A 25,535-nucleotide genomic window follows, 5' to 3' on the forward strand; every position below is an offset into this window, starting at 1 on the left:
ACTATTAATAACTTTAATATATATAAAAAATAATTTAGTTATATGATTTTTTATTTTAAGTTTTAGTAAACCTTAGTTTAGTTTTAAATAATCTATTGATATAATTATTAATATATACATATATATATATATATTTTATTATATTACATAACTCTTTTAAACGTAAATACTTAAATATAGATAAACATAATCTTTTTATTATATTATTTGTATTTATAATTTAAATACTAATTTTTAATATAATACTAGCTAAAATCAAAAAAGTTAAAGGATAATTTATTTTATAGTAAATTAATAATATTTAATTAGAAAAATACATAAAAAAATATAAATATATATATAAGAATATAATTTTATTTATATATTTTATAATATGTTTTTTTTTTTTATTAAAAAAAATAAATATTTTATTGAAATATATAACATATTTTTGTTTATTTAATATAAAATATTAACTATTTTCAATTATTTTTAATTATTTGATTAAAAGCGATTTAATTATACAAAATAAATATATTAAACTATATTCTTTTCGTTTTTTTATACAATAAAATAAAAAACTCAATATTTTTTTGCTTTTTTTAATGCTCTTTCTAATATAGGAGTTGGTCTTTAATTAAAAAAAATCTTTTTATATATAACATTTCTCACATATATTTTTATTTCATTATCTTCTTATATTTTCTCATTTATTAATATAGGTTCTTTTAATTCTTATTCTATACCTACCAAATCATAAATTCCAATTTTCAAAATATATTTCTTTTTTTTTTGTATTATTCTTTATTAATAAATTAAATAATATATTACTTTGTTATCTTCTGTTTATTCTAAACTTCCTATAGGAACACATTATAAGCTTTCCTCAGAATCGTTTTCTAAATCACCTTGGAATTCAATTAAAACATATTCTTAAGGATCTATATCATAGATTAACTTAATTTACATTTTTTTTATAAATAATATATTAAAAATTAAATTAATACCCGCCAAACATATTAAAACAAAAATATATAATACAATACAAATATATATATATATAAGTAAATATATATTTATTTATTAATATTGATATTAATATTAATAATAATATATATATATAGATATATTAACTTTTATTTCAAAATAGAAAATAATTTAAATTCACATACTAATCCCAATATTTTAATTCTTTTGGAATCCATAATTGTTATTGAGTTTATTTTCAAGAAAATATATATTAAATAAAAACAATTTTTCTCAAATTATTATAATAACTTCTTAAAATATAAATATTTATATTAAATTTAAAAGGTTAAAACCTTAGTTATGAATATATATATATATATATATATATAACAATCTTAATATAAATAATAATGTATATTATGAATTATTTAGTTTAACTTATTTAAAAATAATAATAATATTAAATATAGCGAATTGTTCAACTTTTGAGCTGATTTTAAATGCTATACAAAGTTGTTCTTTTATATCTAAAATATCATAATAAAACTATTATTATTTATAAAATTATAAGCAAACTATATTGGTATTCTATATACAAACAAAAACTTATTAAAATGATAACTTAGATTTCAATAAATTAGGAATTTTACACAAGCTATAAATCATTTTATATTATTCTATAATTTAAGAAAAAGGTATATATATATAATCAGATTTTGATAAATAAAGTAATTAAAAATGTTATGTTTTCATTTAGAAAATATATGTATGCACTATTAATTAATAATTATATAAAAATTTATTACTAAAAAGAAAAACGAAAAAGAATATCACAGTTATATTAAAAATTGAGTAAATTCTAAAAACAATACTTATAATTTATATATATATATATATATATATATATATATATATATATATATATATATATATATGTTTAAAACATATATATATGTATTTTTATAATATTTATTTTAAAATAAAAAATATCGTAACAATATAAAAAATACATACAAAAAATATTTTAATTATACAAAGTGTAATATATTTTTTTTTGAATAAAAAATTCTCAAAGTTATCTTGTAATCAAGGCTTTTCTATAAGCTTAGAAATCTCCTTTAAACTAAACCATTTTTTTATCTTTTACATAAAAGATTTACTAACAAATACTTTCAACTAAATGTTCATCATGAGAAACTACAATAAACCCTCCATTGTAGCTTTTTAAAGTATCAATCAAAGCATCAATAGCATCTAAATCTAAATGATTAGTAGGTTCATCTAAAATAAGTAAATGTGGACAAGTATATAATTATTTCGCTAAAGCCACTCTGGATTTCTAACCTCCCGATAGTTCTGAAATTTATCTTAAATGAGTGGAACCTTTTAGCCCAAATTTGGATAAATAAGCCCTGAAATGTTCTGGAGTTTACCCTTTAAACTATTTTTATAGGGATTCCACAGGAGTAAGGTCCATATCTAATTAATCTATATGATGTTAAGTGAAATAACTGTATATTAATTTTGGATTACGCATTTAATGACCATACATAAGCTCTAAATTACCAGTTAATAATTTTAAAAAGGTAGACTTTCCTGCCCCATTATCTCCTATAATTGCAATTTTAGAATCACTATGTACTGCGAAGCTTAATTCTTCGAAAATGATATTGTTTTCAGAATAACCGAATTTACCATCTTCTATTCTAAGTAAATAAGAACTTAGCTTTTCAGGTTAAGGGATCTAAAATACAGTCTTATGATCTTCTATTATATCTTCAACTTCTTCCATTTTATCTAAGGCTTTAATTCTACTTTATACTAAACTGGCTAGTTTTGCGTTTGCTCTAAATTTATCGATGAAGGCTTTAGCGTCTTATCTTTCTGCTTGATTAAATTCGAATTTCTTTCTTTATAAAGTTTATAATTCGGTTCTAGTCTTCACAAATTAGTCGTAATTTCCTGAATAATAAGTTAATTTCGAATCACAAAGATGTATAATATCAGTACAGACTCTATTTAAAAAAGCTCTAGAGTGAGATACTAACACTATAGTCACATCTGAATTTTAAATGAACTCTTCAAGCCAAATAACAGCATCTAAGTCTAAATGATTCGTCGGTTCATCCAATAATAAGATGTCTGGTTGCACGAAAAGGGCCCTAGCTAATGATACTCTCATTCTCCACCCTCCGGAAAGCTTTTAGGTGGGATTATTGATCATATCTTGTGTAAATCCGAGCCCACCAAGTATACTTGAGGCCCTACTTTCGGCAGTATGAGCATCTATTTCTTCTAATCTTCTGTATATATCAGATATACGACCATCTTATTTTTCGCTATTCTCCTCATTACTAGCTAGTTATTCTTGCTCTTTTAATAAAGCTTCTCTTTCTACATCAGTTTCAAGTACTTATTATAAAGGAGTTTTATGGTTTCCGGCCATCTCTTATTCTACAAGAAGAATTTATAAGTGTTCTGGTATCTTAAATTCTCCAGAAGCCAATGCATATAATAAACTAGTCTTCCCAACTCCATTTCTACCCACTAAACCATATTTACGGCCTTATGTTAATTATAATTCACTGTTATCTAATAGAATTATTCCTCCTTACATAACTGTAATGTTATCTAAATATAAATCATATACTCGATTACTTACACATTCACGATTATGTCTAACTTAAACTAGAGGGGCACGATTTTCTTTTTCTTAAGTTACTCTTGTTTATGTTTATACTGCAATTCTTTTTTTACGGTCGTTTTTTGATTCTCTTTTTTTTTTGTCCATTTTATTTTTTTAAATTTAATTATTTTATTAATTTAATTTTATACTATAAATTTTAATTTATAATTTAATATATATATTAGTATTAACAAAGTACAAATTTAAATATAAAACAATCATTTATTAAAGTTAGGCTTTAAAACATAAGAAAATAAGAGATAAAAAATAATATTAAATATACAAACATATATAAATATATATAAAAAATATATATATATATATATATATATTATTTATATATGTATTAAAAACAAAAATAATTAAAATTTAATCCATTATTTATTAATAATATTTATATTAAAAGTGAATAGAATATATTATTGCAACATATTCATTTCTAAATTTTATTTAAAAATTATATTATTTTATAATTTTAATATTATTAATATTAAAATATATAATTCTAATATATTGATTATATATCTTTTTCTTACAAAAAGCTTATTACAATTTTAAAGAATATTTCTTCTTTAACCTTATTCTCACAATATAATAAATAAATCATTTTTCTCTATAGCTAAAAAAATATAATATATTAGCTAAATCCTTATTGTCAAAATTTTCTCAATTATTAATAATATATATTAAATAATTTAAGTTGTTAATAATTTTTATTAATATATAAAAATAAAATTATAAATAAAATTAATTTTGCTTAAACTATGGCTAATGATAAATTTTATATAATTGCTTAATTATATTTTTATTAAATTTATTATATAAATAATAATCAAAATATTTTTTTAATAAAAAAAAAATTAATAACTTTAAAAAAACCAAAAAACATATAAAAATAATAAATTTAACTAATCTATTTTTTATATAATCTTAATAAAAAAAGTAATTTTTATCATTAAAAAAATTATCGAAAAAAATAAAAAAAAAATCACATTTTTCTAAATAATTTATTTAATCCATATACAGCTGATCCCCCTAGAAAAATAGCAATACTAACAGGTCCTAAACCTACTGCCCCTGCAGTTTAAAGTATAGAAACTAAAGATCCTGCTGCAATTCCTCCTCCATTAGCTATAGCTGCAGATGACATCATCGTAGCTCCTATGCTATTAGCAGCAATACCTGCTGATGAAAATCCTAGAGCAGATATTATTCCTTGTGTAGCACATACAGCTGTTGCTCCTGAAAGGGTTGCACCTGCTATGTCTTTAGCTATTTCTTAGTGGTTATGTTTAGTATGTTATTATTCTGATGATTATTAATTTTAAGATTTTTTAGTTTTTAAGAGTTTAATTAAAAATAGAACTAATCTAGCATAAAATTTGAAGTTCTTTTTCATTTTTATTATTATTAGTTTTTTTTGTTTATAAAAAAAAAATTAAATATATTAATATAAAAAAAAAAAAATAGTATATAAATTATTGAAAAATATTTATAATTAAAATACTAATTTTTAGAAATATTTTAATAGATATATAAATATATTCTAAAAATTAATAATTTATTATATAAAATAAGAATTTTATTATAAATATATTAAATAATTTATATACTAAAATAAATAAAAAAAATCATTAAATAAAAATAAAAAAAATTACTTTCTTTAAATAAATAAATAAAATAAGGTAAAAAAATAATTAAAAAGATATAATTAGTTTAAAATAAAAATAATATTCTTAGATATATAATAATTAAATAGAATTATATTAATTTTAAAATTATATTTAAAAAATAATAAACTTATTAATTAAATATTAAATATAAATATATATATATATATATATATATATATATATATATATATATAATTTTAGTTTTAGTTTTAATGATTAAAGTAAAATATTATAATTATTAAAAGAATAATAAAAAATAAATTATATGTAATAAAATATAAAAATTTTATGAGATATAAATTTAGAAATATAAAAATAATAATAATATAATAATATTATAAAAAAAAAGTAATAAAAATAATTAAAAAACAATATTTATAATTATTTTAGTAATAATATTTATAAATTTAATTTTATTTAATAAAAATAATAATTATTATTATTAATTTAAATTTATACATATAATAATAATAATTATTTAAAAATTTATAATATTAATGATTTTTATAATCAATAAAAAATAATATTTTAAATATTATTAATTTATTTTATAATTTTATTTTTTTAAAAAATGTATAAATTATAATATTTTTTTTTTTTTATCAAATTTTTCTTACAACTTTTTATAAATTTATATGAGTTACAAAATCTTTAGTAAAAAGAAATCCATCTAAAACCATTTTATCTATTTTTTAACACATCGAAGCAACTTTTTTTAATACTGAATTATTTTCTTGGAATGATTATTATTAATTATTTTATAAATAAGTTTAATCTTAAAAAATATGTTAATCTTTATTACTATCATAATAATTATTATTATATTATTATTATAATTATTATTATTATTATTATTATTATTATTATTATTATTATTATTATTATAATTTTTATTATTAATTATATTATTAAGTTTATTATTTATTTATTTAATTTATTAATTATTTTTATTCAAATTTCTTATTTATTTATTACTTTAATAATTTATACCGAAGAAATTGAAAATTTTATTAATTTTATTAAAACTATAATATTTTTTTAAAAATTAATGTATTTCTTATTTTTCTTATAATAAATAACTTTCATTTTCTAATTTTCCTTAAACTAATAGTATTGAATTTTTTAAATCTATTCCGGTATTTTCTAAAAAATCGAACAATTCTTATTAAACATTCTATGTTTAAACTTATTTATTTCCAATATTATTCCACATAGTTTTCCCTTTTCTTAAATCATGTGCAATTAAAGCCATTTCTACATTATTCTTAAGTTTAGCTTATGTAGCTAAAATGATTAAATGTTCATAATAATGTTTATTTTATTCTGGAAAAATATTTTCCTTTAATTAATCTGTAAAAATATAGTCTCTTTCACATATTTCTATTACTACTCTTGCAATGTTATATGCGTCATCAATTCCTTTGTGTTTTATTCCTTCGAATTCTAAATTAACACTTTTTAACATATGGTCTATATTTAAAGGATTTGGATTAATTTCGACAGGGAATATTCTTTTTAAGTCTATAAATTCCTTAAAAACAGGTTTTAGGTTTATTTATTTAAAATCAGTCTCTTTTCTTAAAAAGTTCCTTAAATCAGAATCACAATCATTTAAAATAGATACATTTTAACCGTCTTTCATATATTTATTAAGGAATATTTCAACACTTTTCAATATTTAAGGTAAAGTGGGGGCATCATCAACATTTTCTTAAGTAATTCCGGTTAATTCTGTACAAAAATCAGTCAAAATAGGATACAAAGTAGGCTTTACATAGGAATGAAATTTATCTACTATCTTCCTAGTCTTCAAATCAAGTACAATTATTGGAAATTCGATTATTTCTTAGATTCTTAATCTCTTATATTTGTCACAAGTACACTCGAAATCTATAATAAACAAATAATCGAGGTTTGATTACTAAGAACATTAATGAGATTTTTACTTTATTTTATATTAATCATTATTTTTGTGACATAATAAACAATGAGCCTTTTCAGGATATCTACAAGCGCAATTATCTATTATTAAAATAGGCATGTTTGGGTAAAAGATACTCGTTAAATGTTAATGCATTTTATAATTTGAAAAATTTTACTTTTAATAAGCTTTTTATATTTAGAAGTATTTTATATATATTGATATTATTAATAATAATTAATAAATATATATATGAATATATATATATATATATATAAATTATGATTTTTTTTTTTTTTTTTAAAGAAATTTTAAAATCTGGAATATTCTAATAAAATATAAGCAAAAAATAAAATTAATTTTATTAATATATATTATTCATATAAAATTAATAAACTAAAATTGTTTTTTGATATATATATATATATGATATAGTTAAAATAAGATAAAAATAGCCATTTTATGAAATTCATCTATAATATTTTTTTAAAAAGATAAAATGATAATTTGATTATTTCCATTTAAGAAAGATTTTATAAAATTAAAATATAATCTTTTTATTTAAAAACAATATAGAAAAAAAAATATAAATATTAAACGTTATTAAATAATTAAAAAACACATATAATATAATATTATATTAGAATCAAAGATTTTCTGAAGTTTTTTTTTTATTTTTAATAAAAAATTATAATAAAAAAAAATATTGAATTATTTTAAATACAATATTAAATTTTATTTAATTAATAAATATAAAAGATATTTCATAATAAAAATATTAAAAATTTTAAATATTATAAATATTAATAATATAAAATAAATTTCAAATATAATAAATATATATATATAAAATTAAATATATATATTATTTTATAATTATATAATATAAATATTCATATCCTTATTAAATAAATAGATGTAATTATAATTATTTTTTTATGTTTATATTTATATATATATTTTTTTTTTCATATTTAAATAATATATATATTTTTTGAATTTAATAATATATTTTCTTTTAATTTCTCATATTATTTTCTAATCTTATAAAACCATACTACCTGTTGTTTTCAAAATGTTATATTTTTCTTAATTTTTTTTATATATACAATTTTTCAACAGAAAATCAATTTTAGAATTTTCATTTTAAAGCATTTAACTTATACTTTATTTTTTATCATTTTATTACTAATGATTCTATTATTAAATAACTTTATGTAATTCCTTTGAAGAGTCAAGCTAACTTTAACTAAATTTTTATTATATACTTTCGCTTTAAGAGCTATTATATATTTTTATTTCCTTTTCTTATTTTTACAAAGGCTTTTTTTATTAATATTTTTGATAATAATCCATTATATTTAGCTTATAATAATCAGGAATCCATTATAATTGATTATTTTATTAAGCATAAGTTTAAAAAACTTCTATTTTTTATTATTTTTTTATTTCTTAATTTTTATTTTTTTCAGCTTCCTTTAAATTTAACTATTGAGTAAACTTAGACTAAGCCCCTGCATTAAATTAAATTTTAGGCTTTTTTTTATTTTTAATTTCCTATATTTTTTCCTTAAGTTCATTTTAATTCACTAAGAAAATATTATTCATTAAAAAAAGGACTTATTCCATTAAAATTTTCTTAATTTTTTCCAGTTTATTTTAATTATTATCATCCTAAAATTAAACAAACGATGAATATTTTATATTCTCTTCTTCATTTTCTTCCTCAATAATAACATTTAGGACACTTTATTTATTAATAAAGCTTAAATTATTATCTTAATTATTTAAAATAATACTCAATTGAAGTTTACTTATTTATTCTTTAAATTAAACGAGCGCTTTTCTACAAAAACCCTCATATATTTCTCTAATTAAAGGGATTATAGTCCTAAACTAAATATAGTCTTATTTTCGGTTTCTTATTATTATATTTATTGATTTTAATAAAGGAATTATATTAGCAAGGTTTTCTTTTTATTAAAAGGACATATCTGTTATTTATTTAGGAAAATCTTTAAAAAAATATTGAATTTTATCTAAAGATATCAGGTTTTTGCATATTTAATATATACAAGAGTTCAAACAAAATTAAGTTTAATTATTAAAATCTAATTTTTATTAATTATTTAATATATGAAGAAAAGTCTTAGATGATAAAAGTAATTCCGGAAATTTTTTTATTAATGAAATATTATATATTTAAAACATAATTTGTAGTTAGATCATAGTTTTTATTTAGAAAAATTACATTTAATTAAAAAATAATAGAAAACTATCGATATATTAAGTTATTATTTAGATTTAGTTATCATTTAAAACATTTAAAAATTATTAGTTTTTTATTAAGATTAAGTTTTAGGTTGAAATTGTTAAAATTATTAAAAGATTTTAGAGGTTCTGTTTTAAAAATTCATCATCTTATTTATAATAAAAAGTATTGAAAATAAAAGTAAGTATTTCAATACTTAAAAAATATTACTTTACATAGGAAAAAAATAAATAAATATAAATATATAAATAAATATATATATATAAATATATATATATATATATATATATATATATATATATATATTTGTCTTACTTTTATATTTTCTTCATCAAAATTTTATTATTTATCATTAATTTTTATAGAAAAATAATTATAAGCAATAAACATTATATTTTTAGTGTTATTAATTTAATTTTTATTAAAAATATTATTATTATTATTTTTCTAAATTTGTATTAAATCATTCAATATTTAATTTTTACTTTCAAAAATTATATACAAATTTTCTTTATTCTTTTTAATTAAGACTATAATTAATTTAAAAACTTAATAAATGCAATTTTAAATTATTTTTTTTATTTAAAAAATGCATTTTTAACTTTTCTCAAAAGGAAATTAGTTATCTTCCTATTAAATTAATTTTATAAACCACAAATTTAAATTAAATAAAAATTCCAAATTTTAATACGAGACATTTTAATCCATTTTTTTAATAATTAATTTACTTAAACATAATATATGATAAATTAGATGAATTTCAATAAAATAATTAGTATAGTTTTCTATTTATGAAATTAAAATAAAAAATATATATAAATAAAAATTTTTATATATATATATATATATATATATATATATATATATATAAATTTTTATATATATTTTTATTACTTAAATGTTAAGGATACTATAATTCTTTGTCCTCATTTTCTTAAAAATACTATTTAATATTTTATTTATTTATTATAAGGGTTTCTTCTAAAGTAAATCTAATACCATTAAAAAGTATTTTAAATTAAGTAATTTGTTTATATTTTAGATATATGTTATTCTTATTAGTGATTTCTTTTGGACTTATAGTCCTTTTTCTGCTCACTTAATCGAAAATCTAAATATCATCTATAGAGGAAGTGCCTTATTTATCCAAATCTAGTAACTAGAACTATTTAAAGCCAAATTTATTTAATAAAATGGTCAAGAAAAAGTCCTAAACTAGTAAAAAATTGGATTAATTGAACTATTTATATATAAATTCCTATTTTTCATAAGATATCAAATGTATATAGAAAACAATAATTAAATTAACGATTTATTTGTTTTCTTTTTATTAAAATAAAACCTAATTTAAGCATAAAATTAAGTTTTAATTTTAAAATTCCTTATTTGTGAAATAAAATAAGGTTTAGATTATTTATTAATAATAATCAAACAAAATATCCTTATTTAGTATATCTTTAATATCAAAAACTGTCTTTTCATCAAAAATACTAAAAAATACTAATTTACAAAATTAACAGGCATTTTTATAGTGTATATGGAATAAAAAATGACCTTGTTTTTTATTCTTATATTACTTTTTAATCTATCTTATATGAAATATCTCCTCTTCTTAATATATGGAGTCGAGGAAGTTTTTTTCGGATAAATCTTTAATAAGTTGGGAATATTATATACTACTTCCGTATTATTTTTATTAAATAATCATCCCTTTGACTTGTATTCCTTCTGTATTTAAAGAAAAAGATTACTCTTATAAAATCTTCCTTTTTTTTTGAACTCTTTCCATTATGGCGGTATCATCCAAAGAAAAAGCACTCAAATTTTGGTCAACTTTTTGACCCAAAATCTTAATTGTAATTTCAATTATATTTTCCTTCTCTTTTTGTTCCAAATTTACATGCCTAAAAAGTCTATATAATAAAATAACTAATAATCGTTGATAATTGAATTCAATTTGTGGGTCTAAATTATAATTAACTAACAAGAAAACTAGCAATCTAAAGTAAAAAAATCATAAATATAAATATATAAAAAAAAATATAAAAATTTATATGTAAATAGATATAAAAATTAATAAATAAAAAAATTAATATATATATATATATATATATTTAAATATATATATATATATATATATATATATATATATGCTATTACTATTTTTAATAATCAAAGCTTAGTTTATAATTCTCATATTAGCAAATGTTTATTAAAGTAAGGAGTATATATATTTAGGCTTCTTGTATATTGTTTTAAAAGCAATAATATAGGAAACTAAATATTATATTATCCTCATATTGATTTATGGTTTGCATAAATAAGCTCCTGTTATATTGATTATTAGTGATATTAAATAATAATTAAGAAATTTATATTTCAGTATAGAAACAGTTTTTTAGGTTTTTTTCTTTTTATATAGTTAACCAGTTTAAATTTTTTTAAGGAAAAAAGTCTTTCTTATATATAATCTTAAATATATACGCTATAACAAAGTCTTCTATAATATTAATATGAAAAATATAAATAGGAAAGCATTCTATTCTAGACAAACATTGAAATAATTTACAAAAACCTAAAAAAATAGTCAGATTTTAAGCATTCTACTTATATATATGCATATAATTATATGTTTTTTTATTACCTTAGTTATTTAATTATATATACAATCTAAAAAAATACCTTCTCTTATAATAATTTGACACAAACCTTCATTTTCACATAATAAAGACAAAATATTTAAAATATTATTTTTGATTTAACTGGCTTTCATATATATATATATATATATATTTAAAAAATAAAATACATATCAAAAAACAATTCATTTAGGATAAGTTTTAGTTGTTTTTTATACTTTCATCCATATTTTCTAAAAAAAGGAAAAAATAGTTTATTGTATTCCGCTTATATTTTATAAAATACGTTCTAATTTCTTCATTTTAACAAAAGCTCTATAAAATCCTAACCCATAAATCTAGCTTTAATAAAGTATCACTATCAATAACTTATTAAAAGTCTTCCTTTTCGACAAAAATTCTTAAATGAGTCAATAAAAAGACAGAACATTCATCAACTAATTCCCCTAATAAAGCTAATTCATCGCAATAATTAACATCTTAAGATAAAATGTATATTAAATCTAAAATAACATATTAAAAATGATAATTATTCGAGTAAGCATGTCTTAAATACAAGTGGATATCTACAAGTAACAAAAAAAAATAAAAAAAATAACACACACATATACATATATATATATATATATACCATGAGAAATAAGTAGTTTCCTATTTTTTTAAATTTTACAATATTCCTTTATTTGTTCGTAAATTAGCCCATTTTAATTAGTCTATTTATTAGATTCGGAAATAAATAAGTTTATTTATTGTTAGGCTTCTTCGATTTCCTATTAATTGAAGTTTTCTATAATATCTATTGATTTTACGGAATTTGGTGTATTTTTTTAATTCATTTAAATATTTATTTTTTTAAGAAAAAAAAAAAAAAATAGATATATATATATATATATATAATTATATATATATATATTTAGTTATTTTCATAAGGAAACTAGTTTGTTTATTATATGCCTCTTTTATTGGTATTGTGGCTCCTCTTATAGATTGTTACATGCAATACTAGCAAACTTACTTCTGTTTTCTCCTATATTTAACTAACTTAGCTTAAGCTTTCCATTCTAACTATTATTAAGGGAGTTTATTTTCTATGTTTGTTTCATAAACACACTTTTTTATTAAAACTTGATATCTTTTGCCTCTTTTATTTTCGATCCTAGACTGTTTTTTCGAGATTCGGATTTATCGAAATAAATATTTTTAGACTTCGTTTTTATATTATTGGCATTTATTTTTTTCTTTCTATTTTGGAAATTATATACTGCAAAAGATTTCGGTAAGGAAAAGATTTTTACGTTTTATAAAACTTTCAAAACCTAATTTAAGTTATATTTGGTAAAATAAAACTCGAAAATTTTAAACTTATCAAATTGGTCAAAAACATTCAAATCTTAAATTTAAATTTGGGCTAAAATCTATTGTTTTTCGTTCCTTTTTTAAAACTATACTTGTTTCTTATTATTATTTATGTTATTTTATGTCCCTACTTGTTATTATTTGTCTTGGTTTTTAAATAAAGTCTATAAAACTTCCATTAGAATGTTTTAAAAGTTTAAATATATTATATCGTCGTCATTATTTTATATTAAAGATTAAATATGCAATCCTCTAAAAGACTATTTACTATGAATTTTATTTTGCTATTAATAATAACTGTGACTGTTTTATTATATAGGGTTATAATTATTATTATTTTAATGTAAATGCCTTTTTTAATGCGATAAATTTAAATCGTTATTAGAATTTTAAGAATTGAATATTGGGGAATTATTAATTTAATAAGGTGAATTATGTATTATGTGTTGATGATTTTAAATATATTTTTATTTTTTTAATTAATTTTAAGAAATGTTATTTTTTTCATATTACTATTATTATTATTAATATTAGTAGGTTTCTTATTCGTCATTTATATCTTCTAAATATTCATAAGTTGTTTATTTAATAATATTTTTATTTTATTTATTATTATTATTATTATTATTATTATTATTATTATTATTATTATTATTATTATTATTATCACTTTTATTATTTATTTGTTTTTTATTCAATTATTAATTTAATTTTTAAGTAATTTACTAATTTAATTTTTTATTATAATTTTTTAGTAGTTATTAATTTTAATCACTTATTTACTACTACTATATATTATTATTATTAAATTAATTATAATTATTTTACTAATAATAATTATTATTATTAATATTATTATTAATTAATTTTTAAATATTATGATTTTCTTATAAATTTACTACTTCTATTTTCTTTAAATTATTCGTCGAAGTTCTTCTCGAGTACAAATTACCTTACGATATTCTTTTATTATCTATACTATTTTTTTATTCTCTCCAAGACGGCATATTTTTATTATTAGAATTCTACATATTATTATCGGAACAATTAACACTTCCATCACTCTACAATAATTATTATTATTATCCGTCTAAATAGCTATTAAAATTATTAAAACTTCCCAAATTCTACACTGAAATGGCATTATTTATATCTTCTTCATTTTCTTCTTAATATTACAGTGTATATTCTTAAATAATTCCCAAGTCTAAAATCGGGTGTAAATCTACTTTTTTTTCTTTTATTTTTTCCTTTTTCCTTTCCTATTATTAACAAAAAAGACTTTTCAGTATTATTTTCTCTCTATCTCCTATATAGTGCATTTCCTAACAATTTTTAACATAATGTCCATATTTTCCACATCCGAAGCATTCTATTTCTAAAATTCCCATATTTTCCATAAACTATAGACTATCTCTAATTTCGCAAAATTTCTCATAATCCAAAGGGAATTTCTATATAGTTTTAATAAATAAACTCCTCTTAAGACAATATAAAATCGTAAAATCACTCGCCCTTGCCGAAATACTCCTTTATTATTATTAAATGAAAAAACTAAGCACCCCAAAGCACTCTCCTTGCCGAATTAATTTAATTTAATTAACATTACTATCTTCTTTATCACTTTCTATATATAATTCAACACATCCCTGTTCCACTATATATAGAATAGGGTCCTCTTCCACTTAGTCTTACTGGAAGATCAGTTCGTGTTTGGAAAGCCTGTTTTCGGTGGCAATTAGTGCCAATTATTTCATGAGATTTTCCGAGAATTTTTTTTCAAAAATCTTACATTATTAAATAATTTGCAAATTGCTTTCCAAAATAACTTTTTCCCTTAAATGACTCGAAATCTTATTCATAATGACTTATTCTTCTTCCATGGAAAGCAAAGGTTCTGCATAAAACTTATACTCCAGAAATTTCCTCACCTACATTTTCAAATCCCTATTGATTTTCTTCTTTTCTAAAAGCCTATTTACCAAAATCATCTCGTTCTTGAAATCAGTCTACTTTTTATTCTATTCCCTGACTAATTCCCCTATTAAATTGAAGCTATAGGCGAAAACAGCGCAACTTACAAACTAAGCCACGGTGACAAAAAGCACTTCTTTAGCATTTTGAGGTACTATATCTCCATAGCCTACTGTAAGCATAGTAGTTACTGCAAAGTATAGTCCATAACTATATTTATAGAACCAATGTATGCTATCATTGCTTATATTAATTTTATCCATCCAAGTTATTACATTATCTTCCAAGTTCTTTTCCTGGATTGCAATAGTCAAAAAAAGACAGGCGAAAATATGGCATAAACTTAATATCATTAAGGAGAGTTTTAATAAATTTAAAAAGTGCTAAGATTTGATGTTTTTATATGAAATACTTTCTTATATTTAAGTAATATAATTCCGGGCAGATTAGACTTTAAAAAGAATAATTAAATTGCATATATGAGAATTATCGAAATGTAGGATAGTCTCCAGAGATGAAATAACTGATAAAATGTCAATAAAAAAAGCCTTTTTTATATAGTTTTTAGCTATTTCTTTCTTCTATAGTATTATAGTACCCTTCTCGAATAACCCAGTATTGAATTTGATAAGAATATCGAAAAAAAATGCTATACAATTGATGTTTTTGAATATTATCCAAGTGTTTCCATATTTATTATCGAATAATTCCCCATTAATTACCTCTAAAGGTATATAAAAAATAGCTATAATGTTAAATAGGAACTATATGAGTCCCCAGAATATCATAAAGTTGGAGCCAGGGTCAAAAGACTATATATTCATAATTAAAAACAGAACATTTGTGTAAAATTCTTTGATTTTGTATTTTAAAAACAAAAGAAATTTATGATAAAAAATTATTGAAATTCGAGTTTTTCTCCGGTTGTGTTTAAGCCTTTCATCGTCCAAATTAAAATGGACAAAATCATTAATAATCTATAATTGTCTTAAATTTAAATTATTTTAATTGAATTTTACTTTTTTTTTTACTAATCTCATAAATTTATGTACTTTAAAAAGAGATCTTAAAGACAATTTTATAATTATATCTTTAATAAATAACGCCTTTTTATTTTTACTAAGCATTTATTTTTCTATTTCTTCTTTATTTTTTTCCGAACAACATAAAGTAGTATTATTTCGTTTTATTTTATTTTTTTCATTATTTTATTATTATTATTAGTGATTATTATCTTAATTTTAAAAATATTTTTGGTTTATATTTTTTAAACTTGAAAAAAAGCAATTTTAATTTTCTTTTAAATTTATTTTCTCATTGTTTTCTTTTAAAAACTTATCTAATTTATAAAACTTTTAATAAATTTTTAAAGCCCGTCTTTAGTATCCATCATCGTCTATTTCATAGAGGCTTTCTTGGTTCTTCTTAGGCTCTAGTTTACCTTCCTAATCTAATCTAACGTTATGACTAACCGGAGAAACGAATTTAATTATATTCTCAGTACTAAAGGAAGAATTTTATACTTATTATTGGATATTTCCAGGTTTTTTATTTAAGGATTTATTAGAAACCAATATATTTCGATTTTTTATTAGTGCGTTTTCTATTGAAAAGTCAAACATTTTTTTTAAAAAAGGATTTTTTTTTAAAATATTTTATTTATTTTCATTATAAAAAATAATTATATTTTTAGAAAACAAAATTTATATAATAATTAATATTTATATAATTAGAACTAAATCAAAATTATAAATCTATTGACTAATTCGCTTTTTTACATTATAATATGAAATATATATATATATATATATATAGAGTTATAAAAAATTTCAAAAGTTTATTTATATCACCTAAAATCTTTATAGTATGTATATATATATATTTATTAAAAATTAAATTAACATATATATATATATATATTTAATTATTTAATTATATAAGTATATAAATATAAATAAAATTAAACATAAAATAATAGTCCACGCACCATATAATAAACCCAAGGCAAACAAACAAAATATATATATCCAGAAAAATCAAATAATAAACTAAACTCTAACACAAGGGCCTATAATAGTAGTAATATAAAAGGCCATATAACAGTAGTAAAATATATAAGGTTCTATAATAGTAGTAGTAAAATACTAAATTCTATAATAGTAGTAAAAATACAAGAGCCTATATATAGTGTAGTAAAATATAAGATTCTATAATAATAGTAGTAATAATAAAATACAAGGTTCTATAATAGTATTACTAAAATAAAAACCTGTATTAGTAATAAAATAAATACAAGATCTAATAATAGTACTAAAATAAAAACCTGTATTAGTAATAAAATATGAAATTCTATAATAATACTAAAATAAAAACCTCCCGTAATAATAGTAAAATATAAGATTCTAAAATAATAGTAGTAAAATATAAGATTCTATAATAATAGTAGTAAAATACAATATTCTATAATAGTAGTAAAAATATAAGATTCTATGATAGTGGTAAAATAAATCCCCCCCTCCCCCCCCCCCCGTAATAATAGTAAAATAAAAACCTCCTGTAATAATAGTAAAATACAAAATTCTATAATAATAGTAGTAAAATACAGACCCCCTCGTAATAGTATTAAAATATAAGATTCTATAATAGTAATAGTAAAAATACAAGAGCCTATAATAATAACAGTAAAATACAAAATTCTAATATAATAGTAGTAAAATACAAGATCTAATAATAGTAAAATACAAATCCTTAATAGTAGTAAAATATAAAATATAAGATTCTATAATAATAATGAAATAACCCCTCTCCCCCCCCCCCCTCATAATAGTAGTGAAATATAAAAAAAAGGAACAACAAAAGCCTGAAATTTTATTACTGGAAACAAGTCCTGTAAAAGACCTTTTTTATTAAAAAAAAAATCTTAATGAATATTCTAAATTAATATAAAAGCTAAAATGCTTTTTTAAAACGGAATCAACAAAAAATAAACCCATTCTATGTATAAATAGAATCTTTCCTATATAAGGTCAATATATTCGATTCTAAATAATACGCAATCAAAGCTTAATTCAATAATAACGATAATTGGTAAGTTTTAAAGAATATACAACGACTTTAAATAGCTTCGAAAAGCCCTTAAAAATATATACCCTCTATTCTTCTGAAAAGAGCCGTAAATGAGATAAAAACACTTCCAAAGACAGTAAATTCATCGAAAAAGCCTCCTCATCGATTATAAGATCCAGAGCCTGTAGAAGGAGAAGTAAAAAGTGAAGTAAATAGGGATTTTTTGAGATACATTTAGCGACATAAATAAATAAGGAAGTGATATATACCAAAATATAAGCAAGAACCTATAATTTAAATAAAATAGGGGGAAGGGGGAAAACTAAGAAAATATGAGCAATATAACTTAGAGTTTTAACAAGGATTTTCTCCCTTAAGTTAGTACTAAAATTTACATATAAGAAATTTTCGAAATGTAATATAGACTATAGTATTCATTAATTTTCTGTATTTTTTTTTTTAAAAAAATAAAAAGAATTTTTGGATTAGTTTACTAAAGCTTGTGATTATTTTAATAAATAAAAAGACTATCTTGATTATTTTCAAAGGGAATTTTAAAAAAAAGGAAAATAAAAAAAAATCGATAGATGAGATTATGACAAGAGAAACGTGGATATGCAAGCTATTAAACATAAAAAGATTGGTTGGTGAATTTATAAAATCAATGACTAAAAAAACTAATTAGTATAATATTTAGCATATGAATGAATAATAATAAGAAAAAGCAAGATAAATATAAATAACTCGAAAAAAAAAACTATAAATATATATATATATATATATATATATATATATATATATTAATATCGCTATTTAATTTAATTTTTATAAATATAATAAATTAAAAGAAGCAAAATAATAAATTTAATCTATAAAAGAAAAAAGATGTAAGTCGAAAAAAATAATAATAAAAATTCTTTAAACAAACTTAAAATAACGCTTAATAAAAATATATAATTTAAAGGAAAAAATAAATAAATATGTGAATATGATTTAATTATTAATATATAAAAATAAAAATATCCTAAATTAGAATCTATAATATATATATATATATGTATATTTACATATATATATAATTTGATATATATATATATGTATAACTATATAAAAGTCCTTTTTAGTCTTCTGGTCTCACAATTAAAATTCACTATCATCTGCTTCTCTAGATTCCTCTAAGAAAATTTAAAAAACCTTCGAGTTTACAATCATTTAATTTTTACAAATTGCACTAAAAAAGCTCTATAATTATTTTTATCTCTACAAAACAAACTTTTTATCAGTATTCCCGAACCATTTTTTAATCGGGAAACTGGGCAATTTCTTAAATTATAATTTTAGGTTTTTATAGACTTTAAGAAGCATTGAATATCGACTAGTAAACATCCAAGACTATTAACTGACATTTTTGTTTGCTTATTTTTTCGTAACAATAGCCTATACTTAATAAATAACGACTTTTCTTTTCTTCCCTTCCCCATCTAAATCATCCTCGTTAACAATTTCATAATCTTTAAATTTAAAATCAATAATATCTTAGTAGGTTTATTAGTTTTTTTTATTATTAATTTCTTTATTCAAACTATTATTATTAGTTATTTTGCTTGTTCTACTATCTAAAAATTTAAGGATTGTGGAAAACTATTATTTTTATATAAAAACTTCCTTATTTTATTCAAATTATTCATCGTCTGTAGAACATTATGATAACTACTATTATATTTTTTAGGTTTCTTCGATATATTTAAACTCTGTAGAAGAGTCAGAAATTAGTTAATTGTCCATTGTGAACAAATAAATTCGACTTTGCAGTGATTTGTATAGTTAATGAAAATAGAATTATTAGTCAATTCGCCTAACCTTTTTTAAATTTTGGTTTAAAAAATGAGTTTGGAAGGTAAACTTGTAAACTTTTTGAAAAAAAGCTTTATTAAGTTGTTGTTTGTTTTTAAGTTTTTCTTTTTTATTTTTGGTTAAAAAGAAAAAAATTTTATATTTTTTTTATATTGATATTAATTATAATAAAAAAAGGGAATAAAAAAAATTTCGATTTAAATCAAAAAAGAGAAAAAAAAAATATAAAAATTATCATTTTAAATTTATCTATTACATTTTTTTTACCCACCCCCCCCCCACCCATTTTGTATAAAACCCTATTTTTATAAATAAATAGGTTTTTTTATTATTTTTGAAAAGTAAATAATAAATTAGTAAAAGTGCGTAATAAATTTTATTTTTTCATTTTCCTTAATATTTTCTTTTTTTTTATTATTAAATAAAAATAAAAAAACATAACTAATAAAATATTTAAAAATAAATAAATAAATATATATTTATTAATTTATTTAATATATACTTTTTATTAAATATATATATAACTTAAAAATATTTAAATAAAGAATCACATTTAACAAATTCATTATAATATATAAATAAAAATTTATATTAAAATAATATAAAGTATTAACTAACTATAAAAAAATTAAATATATGATTATATATTTATATAAAAATAAAATTGTTTAGTAAATATTCATATATATAAAATTTTATTAACAAAACAAAAATATTATATTATTCATTATTTTTTTCAGTTATTTTTATAAAAATAAAAAAATTATATTTATAATTTTCTTAAAAAAATATAGTATGTGAAATTTACATCAAAAAATAATTGGTTTCTAAAAAAAAACAAAATAATAAAAAAACTATTTAATTTAAAATAAGATACTATTAATATTATAATAATGATCAATTATTATTTTATAAAACAAACTATTTTATTTATAACTTAAATTAAAATTATATATATATATGAATATAGATATATATATATATATATATATATATATATATATATTTATATACATTTTTTTATATATATTTATTGATATATTCATTTCCATTTTAATTTATTAAATATTTAATTTATATTTATTTATTTTATTTTTTTTAATAATATTTTCATATTTTTTTTTTAATTTAAAAATTTTATATATATTGAATATATATATGTTTATTATATTTTATAAATACATTCGAATAATAAAATAATTTCATATTTAAAAAAAACAAACTAAAATAGAAATCAAAATGTATTTCTTATTTTAAAAAAATTACTATGCAAATAAAAATTATCATCATCCTTCAATTCAATTTATCAATATATGATATATATTTTTTTTAATTATTGACATATTTTTATTTATAATTATATTTATTTAATATAATAACTAAATTGAATTTTCTAAATAATAATGATAAAAAATTATTCAAAATTAAAAGAAATTGTAAAGAATACTATTTGAATGGAAAATAAAGTAATTATTTATACACTATGATAGAATAAATCTTTAAACATAAAATAGGAACTTAAAAAAATATTATATAAAAAAATAAATATATAAGCGGTTAAAAAAAAAATTTCAAAAATCAAATAAATGTATAAATATAAGAACTTTTACAGATTATAAAAATAAAAATGATAACATAGTTTTTACATTCATATGTAAAAAAAAATATATAAAATAAATAGTAATATTCGAAATAAAAATAAATATTAAATATAAAAATATATATATATATATCTATATATATTTATATATATCTTTTTATTTTTTATTTAATAACTTTATATTTTATTTAAAGGTTTCATTTAATATGTTTTTAGATTATAACTTAATTTAAAATATCTATATAAGTATTGATTATGGTTATATTAATTTTAAAAATAAATTTTTGAATTTCGATAATAAAATGAGACTGAAAATTAATTATTAAAATAAATTGAGAAAAAAAAGAAAAAAAATAAATATTTTTGATTTTTAAATGTAAAATAATGATTTTTTTTTTAAAAAAAAGATCTTTTATTTATTTAAAATTTTTTATATCTTTTAATTTTTTTTTCTTTTATAAATTAATTTATTTTCAAATCAAAATATTATTAATAAAATGATAAAAATAAAAATATCTAATTTATTTTAATTAATATTTTTTTTATTGTTTTAAATTTTATAAATAATTTTATTAATATTAAAATTGTATGTAATAAAAACTTTTAAATTAAAAAGTAAATTATTTTAATTGATATTTTTTATAAATTAATGTTTATTATCTATAAAAGCTTGATAATTTTAAAATCAAAAAATATAAATATTATAATCTTTGAATATGTTGAAATTGAAATTAATAAATTTAAAATAATTGCATTTGTTTAATATTTTATTTTATTTTACGAAAAAAACGAAATATAAGTTTTAAAATGTATATAGATATACTTTTTTTTAAAAAAAATATAGTATTATATTATTAATAAATAATTATTATAATAAAACCTTATTATTTATAATTTTTTTATATCAATTTTTATTTTATTTTTTCAATAATATTCCAATAATTTTTATTTCATATTAAAATATATATAATCATAATAAAATATAAAATATATATATATATTTATTTATAATACTTATATTTTTAATATTTAAAAAAAAAAAAAAATTATATTAGTAATTATAGCTTTTATCAATAAAAAAATATTAGTAAATTTTATTTTTAAAATATATTCAACTCTGAATTAATATTTTTTATACTAAATTTTAAAAATATAAAGTCTCAATTATAAAAAATAATACATTTTTTTATATAAAAAAATATTTTGTAAGGAAAAAAATCATTAAAAATAAAAAAATATATATTTATTTAATATAAGAAACATTTTTATTAAAAAAAAAAGTTATTATATCAAAATAAAAAAAGTTTATAAAAAAAATTAGGTAATAAATAACAATATATTTAAAAAAAACTCAGATTAAATAAATAATTTATTTAAAATGAAATTGTACTTTTAATTTACAAATTATTTTAAAAATATATATATTTTTGCAAATTTTTAATATTATATGATAATATTGAGTAATTCCTAAATATTTGAAAAAAAAAATCTATATTTAAATTGTAATTATTATTATAATTAAAATTATATATACAAATATAAATCATATATATATTAAAATATATGTAATATATATATATATATTTTTTATATATATATTTTTTTTAATGTCGTATATTTAAAAGATAAAATATATAATAATTTGAATATTATATTCTTTATATATTTCTTTTTATAAAAATTTTTATATAAATAAAAAATTAATAATTTTCATATTATTTATTGAAATATAATTTAATTTTATATTTTGTTAATAATAAATATTTTATATTTATTTCAAAAAAATAAATAAATATTATATATATCTATTTATAAAAATATTACTTTTTATTTTTAATTAGATATTTTTTATTATTATTATTAATTTTATGGTATATTTTTTAAAATAATTTTTTAATAATATCCATAAATAAACATATATAATAATATTTTCTTATAATCTATTTTTTTGAAATAATAAATATTATATAATTTAATCTATCTTATATTTAAATTATTAAAAAAATACATTAAATTAATAATCTTATATCAATATTATTATAATTAGATCTTTTATTTTATTCTGTGATAAATCTGTTTTAATTTATAATTTCAATTATTTAATTTATTAATTTTTATAAAAATATAATTAATTTTTTCTTTGTAAACGTTATTATTTTATTTTAATATATATATCATCTTATATATATAATTTATTTTTAATAAAAAAATTTATAAATAATATATAAAATAAATGGGTTGCTGTACTATTTTTAAATAAGAATAATTCAATATATCATCAATATAGTCTCCTATATTATAAAGTAATAATAAAAGGAAAAAAAACTCATACCTTTCTTATAAATTAATACATTCTAAAAGTTTAAATAGTACATAAGACAAAATTTCTGGTCTTACTACATAAAATTTATCAATACAAAATTCATAATAATCAATATAAATAAAAAATAATATAGAAATAAATGAAAAAATGATACTGTTAGAAAAGTATATTAAAGTACTATACATAAAAGAAGAAAATAAATACAAAAATGAGCATTTATTACTTAAAATTACAGAACTACTATTATATTTTTTTATTAAAAATTAATTTATTTTTTCTATATAGTTTAAGAATATGAATAATGTTATTTGTTATAATTATAATAGTTTTTTTTTTTTATAATTTAATATATATATAAATATTTAATAAAAAGACATTATATATGGAAACATTTTTATATTTCGATTAATATAAAATCTCGAAATAAATATTAAATTAGAAATAAGACATTTATTTTTTATAAAAATATTAAAAGATTATTATTTCGTATTTTTATTTAATTTAGATAAATTAAAATTTTAGCAAAAATATTAAACGTTTTTAATATGTAAAATATTTTTTTTTTAATAAATAAATTTTAATTTAATTAAAATATATTTATATATATATATATATATATTTATTATATAATATATATATTATATATATATTTCTTTAAATTATTATTATTTTATTTAGATATTTTTTAAAAATATAAAACAAAAATTTTTTAAGTGATAATAAATAATTTTTAAATTTTTTTGTTTGGCTCGTTTATATATATTATTTTTTTTATTTATATTTAACTAAATAAAATAAAAAATTACATTATAGATTTTAAAGAGCATTTTTTATTTTTTAAATAGAGTTTATAAAAAAATTATAATAAAAGATTATTTACAAAAAAAATATATATAAATATATATATATACATATATATATCTATATAAAAATTTATTAATATATAATTTAATATAATAAAGCTATAAAATATTTATTTAAAAAATAAATTGATTAATAATTTATTTAAATATAAAAAATAAAAAAAAAATGGAGAAAAATAAATATATAAAAATTAATTTTACTGAAATAAATAAAATAGTAAAAAAAAATTATATAAATATATTTATAAATAAATTTTTATAAATAAATATTTATATATATATATATCTTATATATATATATATTTTTTTATAATATTAGATTTTCTATTTTAATTGTAAAAATTTATTTTATAGTATAAA

The 25,535-nt window shown here is 16.9% G+C and overlaps 5 protein-coding genes across 5 annotated transcripts, besides 66 other annotated features; 1 reads left to right on the forward strand and 4 right to left on the reverse strand. All coding sequences in view use genetic code 6, as the record gives it.

Annotated features, from left to right (window-relative positions):
- The first annotated feature begins 384 nt into the window (after positions 1–384).
- Positions 385–431: a microsatellite.
- A 130-nt stretch (positions 432–561) lies between these two features.
- On the reverse strand, positions 562–948 carry IMG5_078990 (hypothetical protein; the record flags this gene model as incomplete). The annotated part of the gene is made up of 2 exons (XM_004036467.1): positions 562–627; positions 811–948. The coding sequence occupies 2 exons, from the start codon at positions 946–948 to the stop codon at positions 562–564; spliced, it is 204 nt and encodes a 67-aa protein (XP_004036515.1).
- Positions 949–1,312: 364 nt separating this feature from the next.
- Positions 1,313–1,337: a microsatellite.
- Positions 1,338–1,828: 491 nt separating this feature from the next.
- Positions 1,829–1,883: a microsatellite.
- Positions 1,884–2,017: 134 nt separating this feature from the next.
- IMG5_079000 (hypothetical protein) lies at positions 2,018–3,739 on the reverse strand (the record flags this gene model as incomplete). The annotated part of the gene is made up of 1 exon (XM_004036468.1): positions 2,018–3,739. The coding sequence occupies one exon, from the start codon at positions 3,737–3,739 to the stop codon at positions 2,018–2,020; it is 1,722 nt and encodes a 573-aa protein (XP_004036516.1).
- A 1-nt stretch (position 3,740) lies between these two features.
- Positions 3,741–3,777: a microsatellite.
- Positions 3,778–3,899: 122 nt separating this feature from the next.
- Positions 3,900–3,966: a microsatellite.
- Positions 3,922–3,977: a microsatellite.
- Positions 3,978–4,622: 645 nt separating this feature from the next.
- Positions 4,623–5,033, reverse strand: IMG5_079010 (hypothetical protein; the record flags this gene model as incomplete). The annotated part of the gene is made up of 1 exon (XM_004036469.1): positions 4,623–5,033. The coding sequence occupies one exon, from the start codon at positions 5,031–5,033 to the stop codon at positions 4,623–4,625; it is 411 nt and encodes a 136-aa protein (XP_004036517.1).
- A 150-nt stretch (positions 5,034–5,183) lies between these two features.
- Positions 5,184–5,259: a microsatellite.
- Positions 5,260–5,452: 193 nt separating this feature from the next.
- Positions 5,453–5,501: a microsatellite.
- Positions 5,502–6,119: 618 nt separating this feature from the next.
- Positions 6,120–6,218: a microsatellite.
- Positions 6,121–6,281: a microsatellite.
- Positions 6,282–6,616: 335 nt separating this feature from the next.
- IMG5_079020 (hypothetical protein) lies at positions 6,617–7,225 on the forward strand (the record flags this gene model as incomplete). The annotated part of the gene is made up of 1 exon (XM_004036470.1): positions 6,617–7,225. The coding sequence occupies one exon, from the start codon at positions 6,617–6,619 to the stop codon at positions 7,223–7,225; it is 609 nt and encodes a 202-aa protein (XP_004036518.1).
- Positions 7,226–7,467: 242 nt separating this feature from the next.
- Positions 7,468–7,498: a microsatellite.
- Positions 7,473–7,505: a microsatellite.
- A 495-nt stretch (positions 7,506–8,000) lies between these two features.
- Positions 8,001–8,066: a microsatellite.
- Positions 8,011–8,086: a microsatellite.
- Positions 8,016–8,093: a microsatellite.
- Positions 8,025–8,093: a microsatellite.
- Positions 8,094–8,152: 59 nt separating this feature from the next.
- Positions 8,153–8,248: a microsatellite.
- Positions 8,173–8,248: a microsatellite.
- A 1,476-nt stretch (positions 8,249–9,724) lies between these two features.
- Positions 9,725–9,806: a microsatellite.
- Positions 9,727–9,801: a microsatellite.
- Positions 9,735–9,806: a microsatellite.
- Positions 9,807–10,330: 524 nt separating this feature from the next.
- Positions 10,331–10,385: a microsatellite.
- Positions 10,386–11,507: 1,122 nt separating this feature from the next.
- Positions 11,508–11,589: a microsatellite.
- Positions 11,590–11,592: 3 nt separating this feature from the next.
- Positions 11,593–11,652: a microsatellite.
- A 1,362-nt stretch (positions 11,653–13,014) lies between these two features.
- Positions 13,015–13,052: a microsatellite.
- Positions 13,053–14,087: 1,035 nt separating this feature from the next.
- Positions 14,088–14,175: a microsatellite.
- Positions 14,176–14,181: 6 nt separating this feature from the next.
- Positions 14,182–14,247: a microsatellite.
- A 41-nt stretch (positions 14,248–14,288) lies between these two features.
- Positions 14,289–14,356: a microsatellite.
- Positions 14,290–14,363: a microsatellite.
- Positions 14,364–15,001: 638 nt separating this feature from the next.
- On the reverse strand, positions 15,002–15,651 carry IMG5_079030 (hypothetical protein; the record flags this gene model as incomplete). The annotated part of the gene is made up of 2 exons (XM_004036471.1): positions 15,002–15,025; positions 15,478–15,651. The coding sequence occupies 2 exons, from the start codon at positions 15,649–15,651 to the stop codon at positions 15,002–15,004; spliced, it is 198 nt and encodes a 65-aa protein (XP_004036519.1).
- Positions 15,652–17,531: 1,880 nt separating this feature from the next.
- Positions 17,532–17,605: a microsatellite.
- Positions 17,538–17,699: a microsatellite.
- Positions 17,565–17,690: a microsatellite.
- Positions 17,571–17,966: a microsatellite.
- Positions 17,663–17,736: a microsatellite.
- Positions 17,689–17,844: a microsatellite.
- Positions 17,692–17,882: a microsatellite.
- Positions 17,724–17,806: a microsatellite.
- Positions 17,724–17,893: a microsatellite.
- Positions 17,727–17,811: a microsatellite.
- Positions 17,858–17,908: a microsatellite.
- Positions 17,967–17,998: 32 nt separating the features above from the next.
- Positions 17,999–18,240: a microsatellite.
- Positions 18,000–18,189: a microsatellite.
- Positions 18,027–18,202: a microsatellite.
- Positions 18,083–18,161: a microsatellite.
- Positions 18,172–18,234: a microsatellite.
- A 1,053-nt stretch (positions 18,241–19,293) lies between the features above and the next one.
- Positions 19,294–19,336: a microsatellite.
- Positions 19,337–19,572: 236 nt separating this feature from the next.
- Positions 19,573–19,637: a microsatellite.
- A 1,184-nt stretch (positions 19,638–20,821) lies between these two features.
- Positions 20,822–20,866: a microsatellite.
- Positions 20,867–21,336: 470 nt separating this feature from the next.
- Positions 21,337–21,431: a microsatellite.
- Positions 21,339–21,402: a microsatellite.
- Positions 21,432–21,441: 10 nt separating the features above from the next.
- Positions 21,442–21,492: a microsatellite.
- Positions 21,475–21,532: a microsatellite.
- A 376-nt stretch (positions 21,533–21,908) lies between these two features.
- Positions 21,909–21,942: a microsatellite.
- A 164-nt stretch (positions 21,943–22,106) lies between these two features.
- Positions 22,107–22,142: a microsatellite.
- Positions 22,143–22,413: 271 nt separating this feature from the next.
- Positions 22,414–22,447: a microsatellite.
- A 1,067-nt stretch (positions 22,448–23,514) lies between these two features.
- Positions 23,515–23,567: a microsatellite.
- Positions 23,549–23,588: a microsatellite.
- Positions 23,561–23,596: a microsatellite.
- Positions 23,563–23,593: a microsatellite.
- A 148-nt stretch (positions 23,597–23,744) lies between the features above and the next one.
- Positions 23,745–23,809: a microsatellite.
- Positions 23,810–24,903: 1,094 nt separating this feature from the next.
- Positions 24,904–24,962: a microsatellite.
- Positions 24,963–25,197: 235 nt separating this feature from the next.
- Positions 25,198–25,258: a microsatellite.
- Positions 25,200–25,240: a microsatellite.
- Positions 25,259–25,403: 145 nt separating the features above from the next.
- Positions 25,404–25,476: a microsatellite.
- Positions 25,405–25,478: a microsatellite.
- Positions 25,463–25,499: a microsatellite.
- The last annotated feature ends 36 nt before the right edge of the window (positions 25,500–25,535 follow it).

Source organism: Ichthyophthirius multifiliis (assembly GCF_000220395.1).
Source record: "Ichthyophthirius multifiliis unplaced genomic scaffold scaff_1120509250511, whole genome shotgun sequence".
NCBI classification, from domain to species: Eukaryota; Ciliophora; class Oligohymenophorea; order Hymenostomatida; genus Ichthyophthirius; species Ichthyophthirius multifiliis.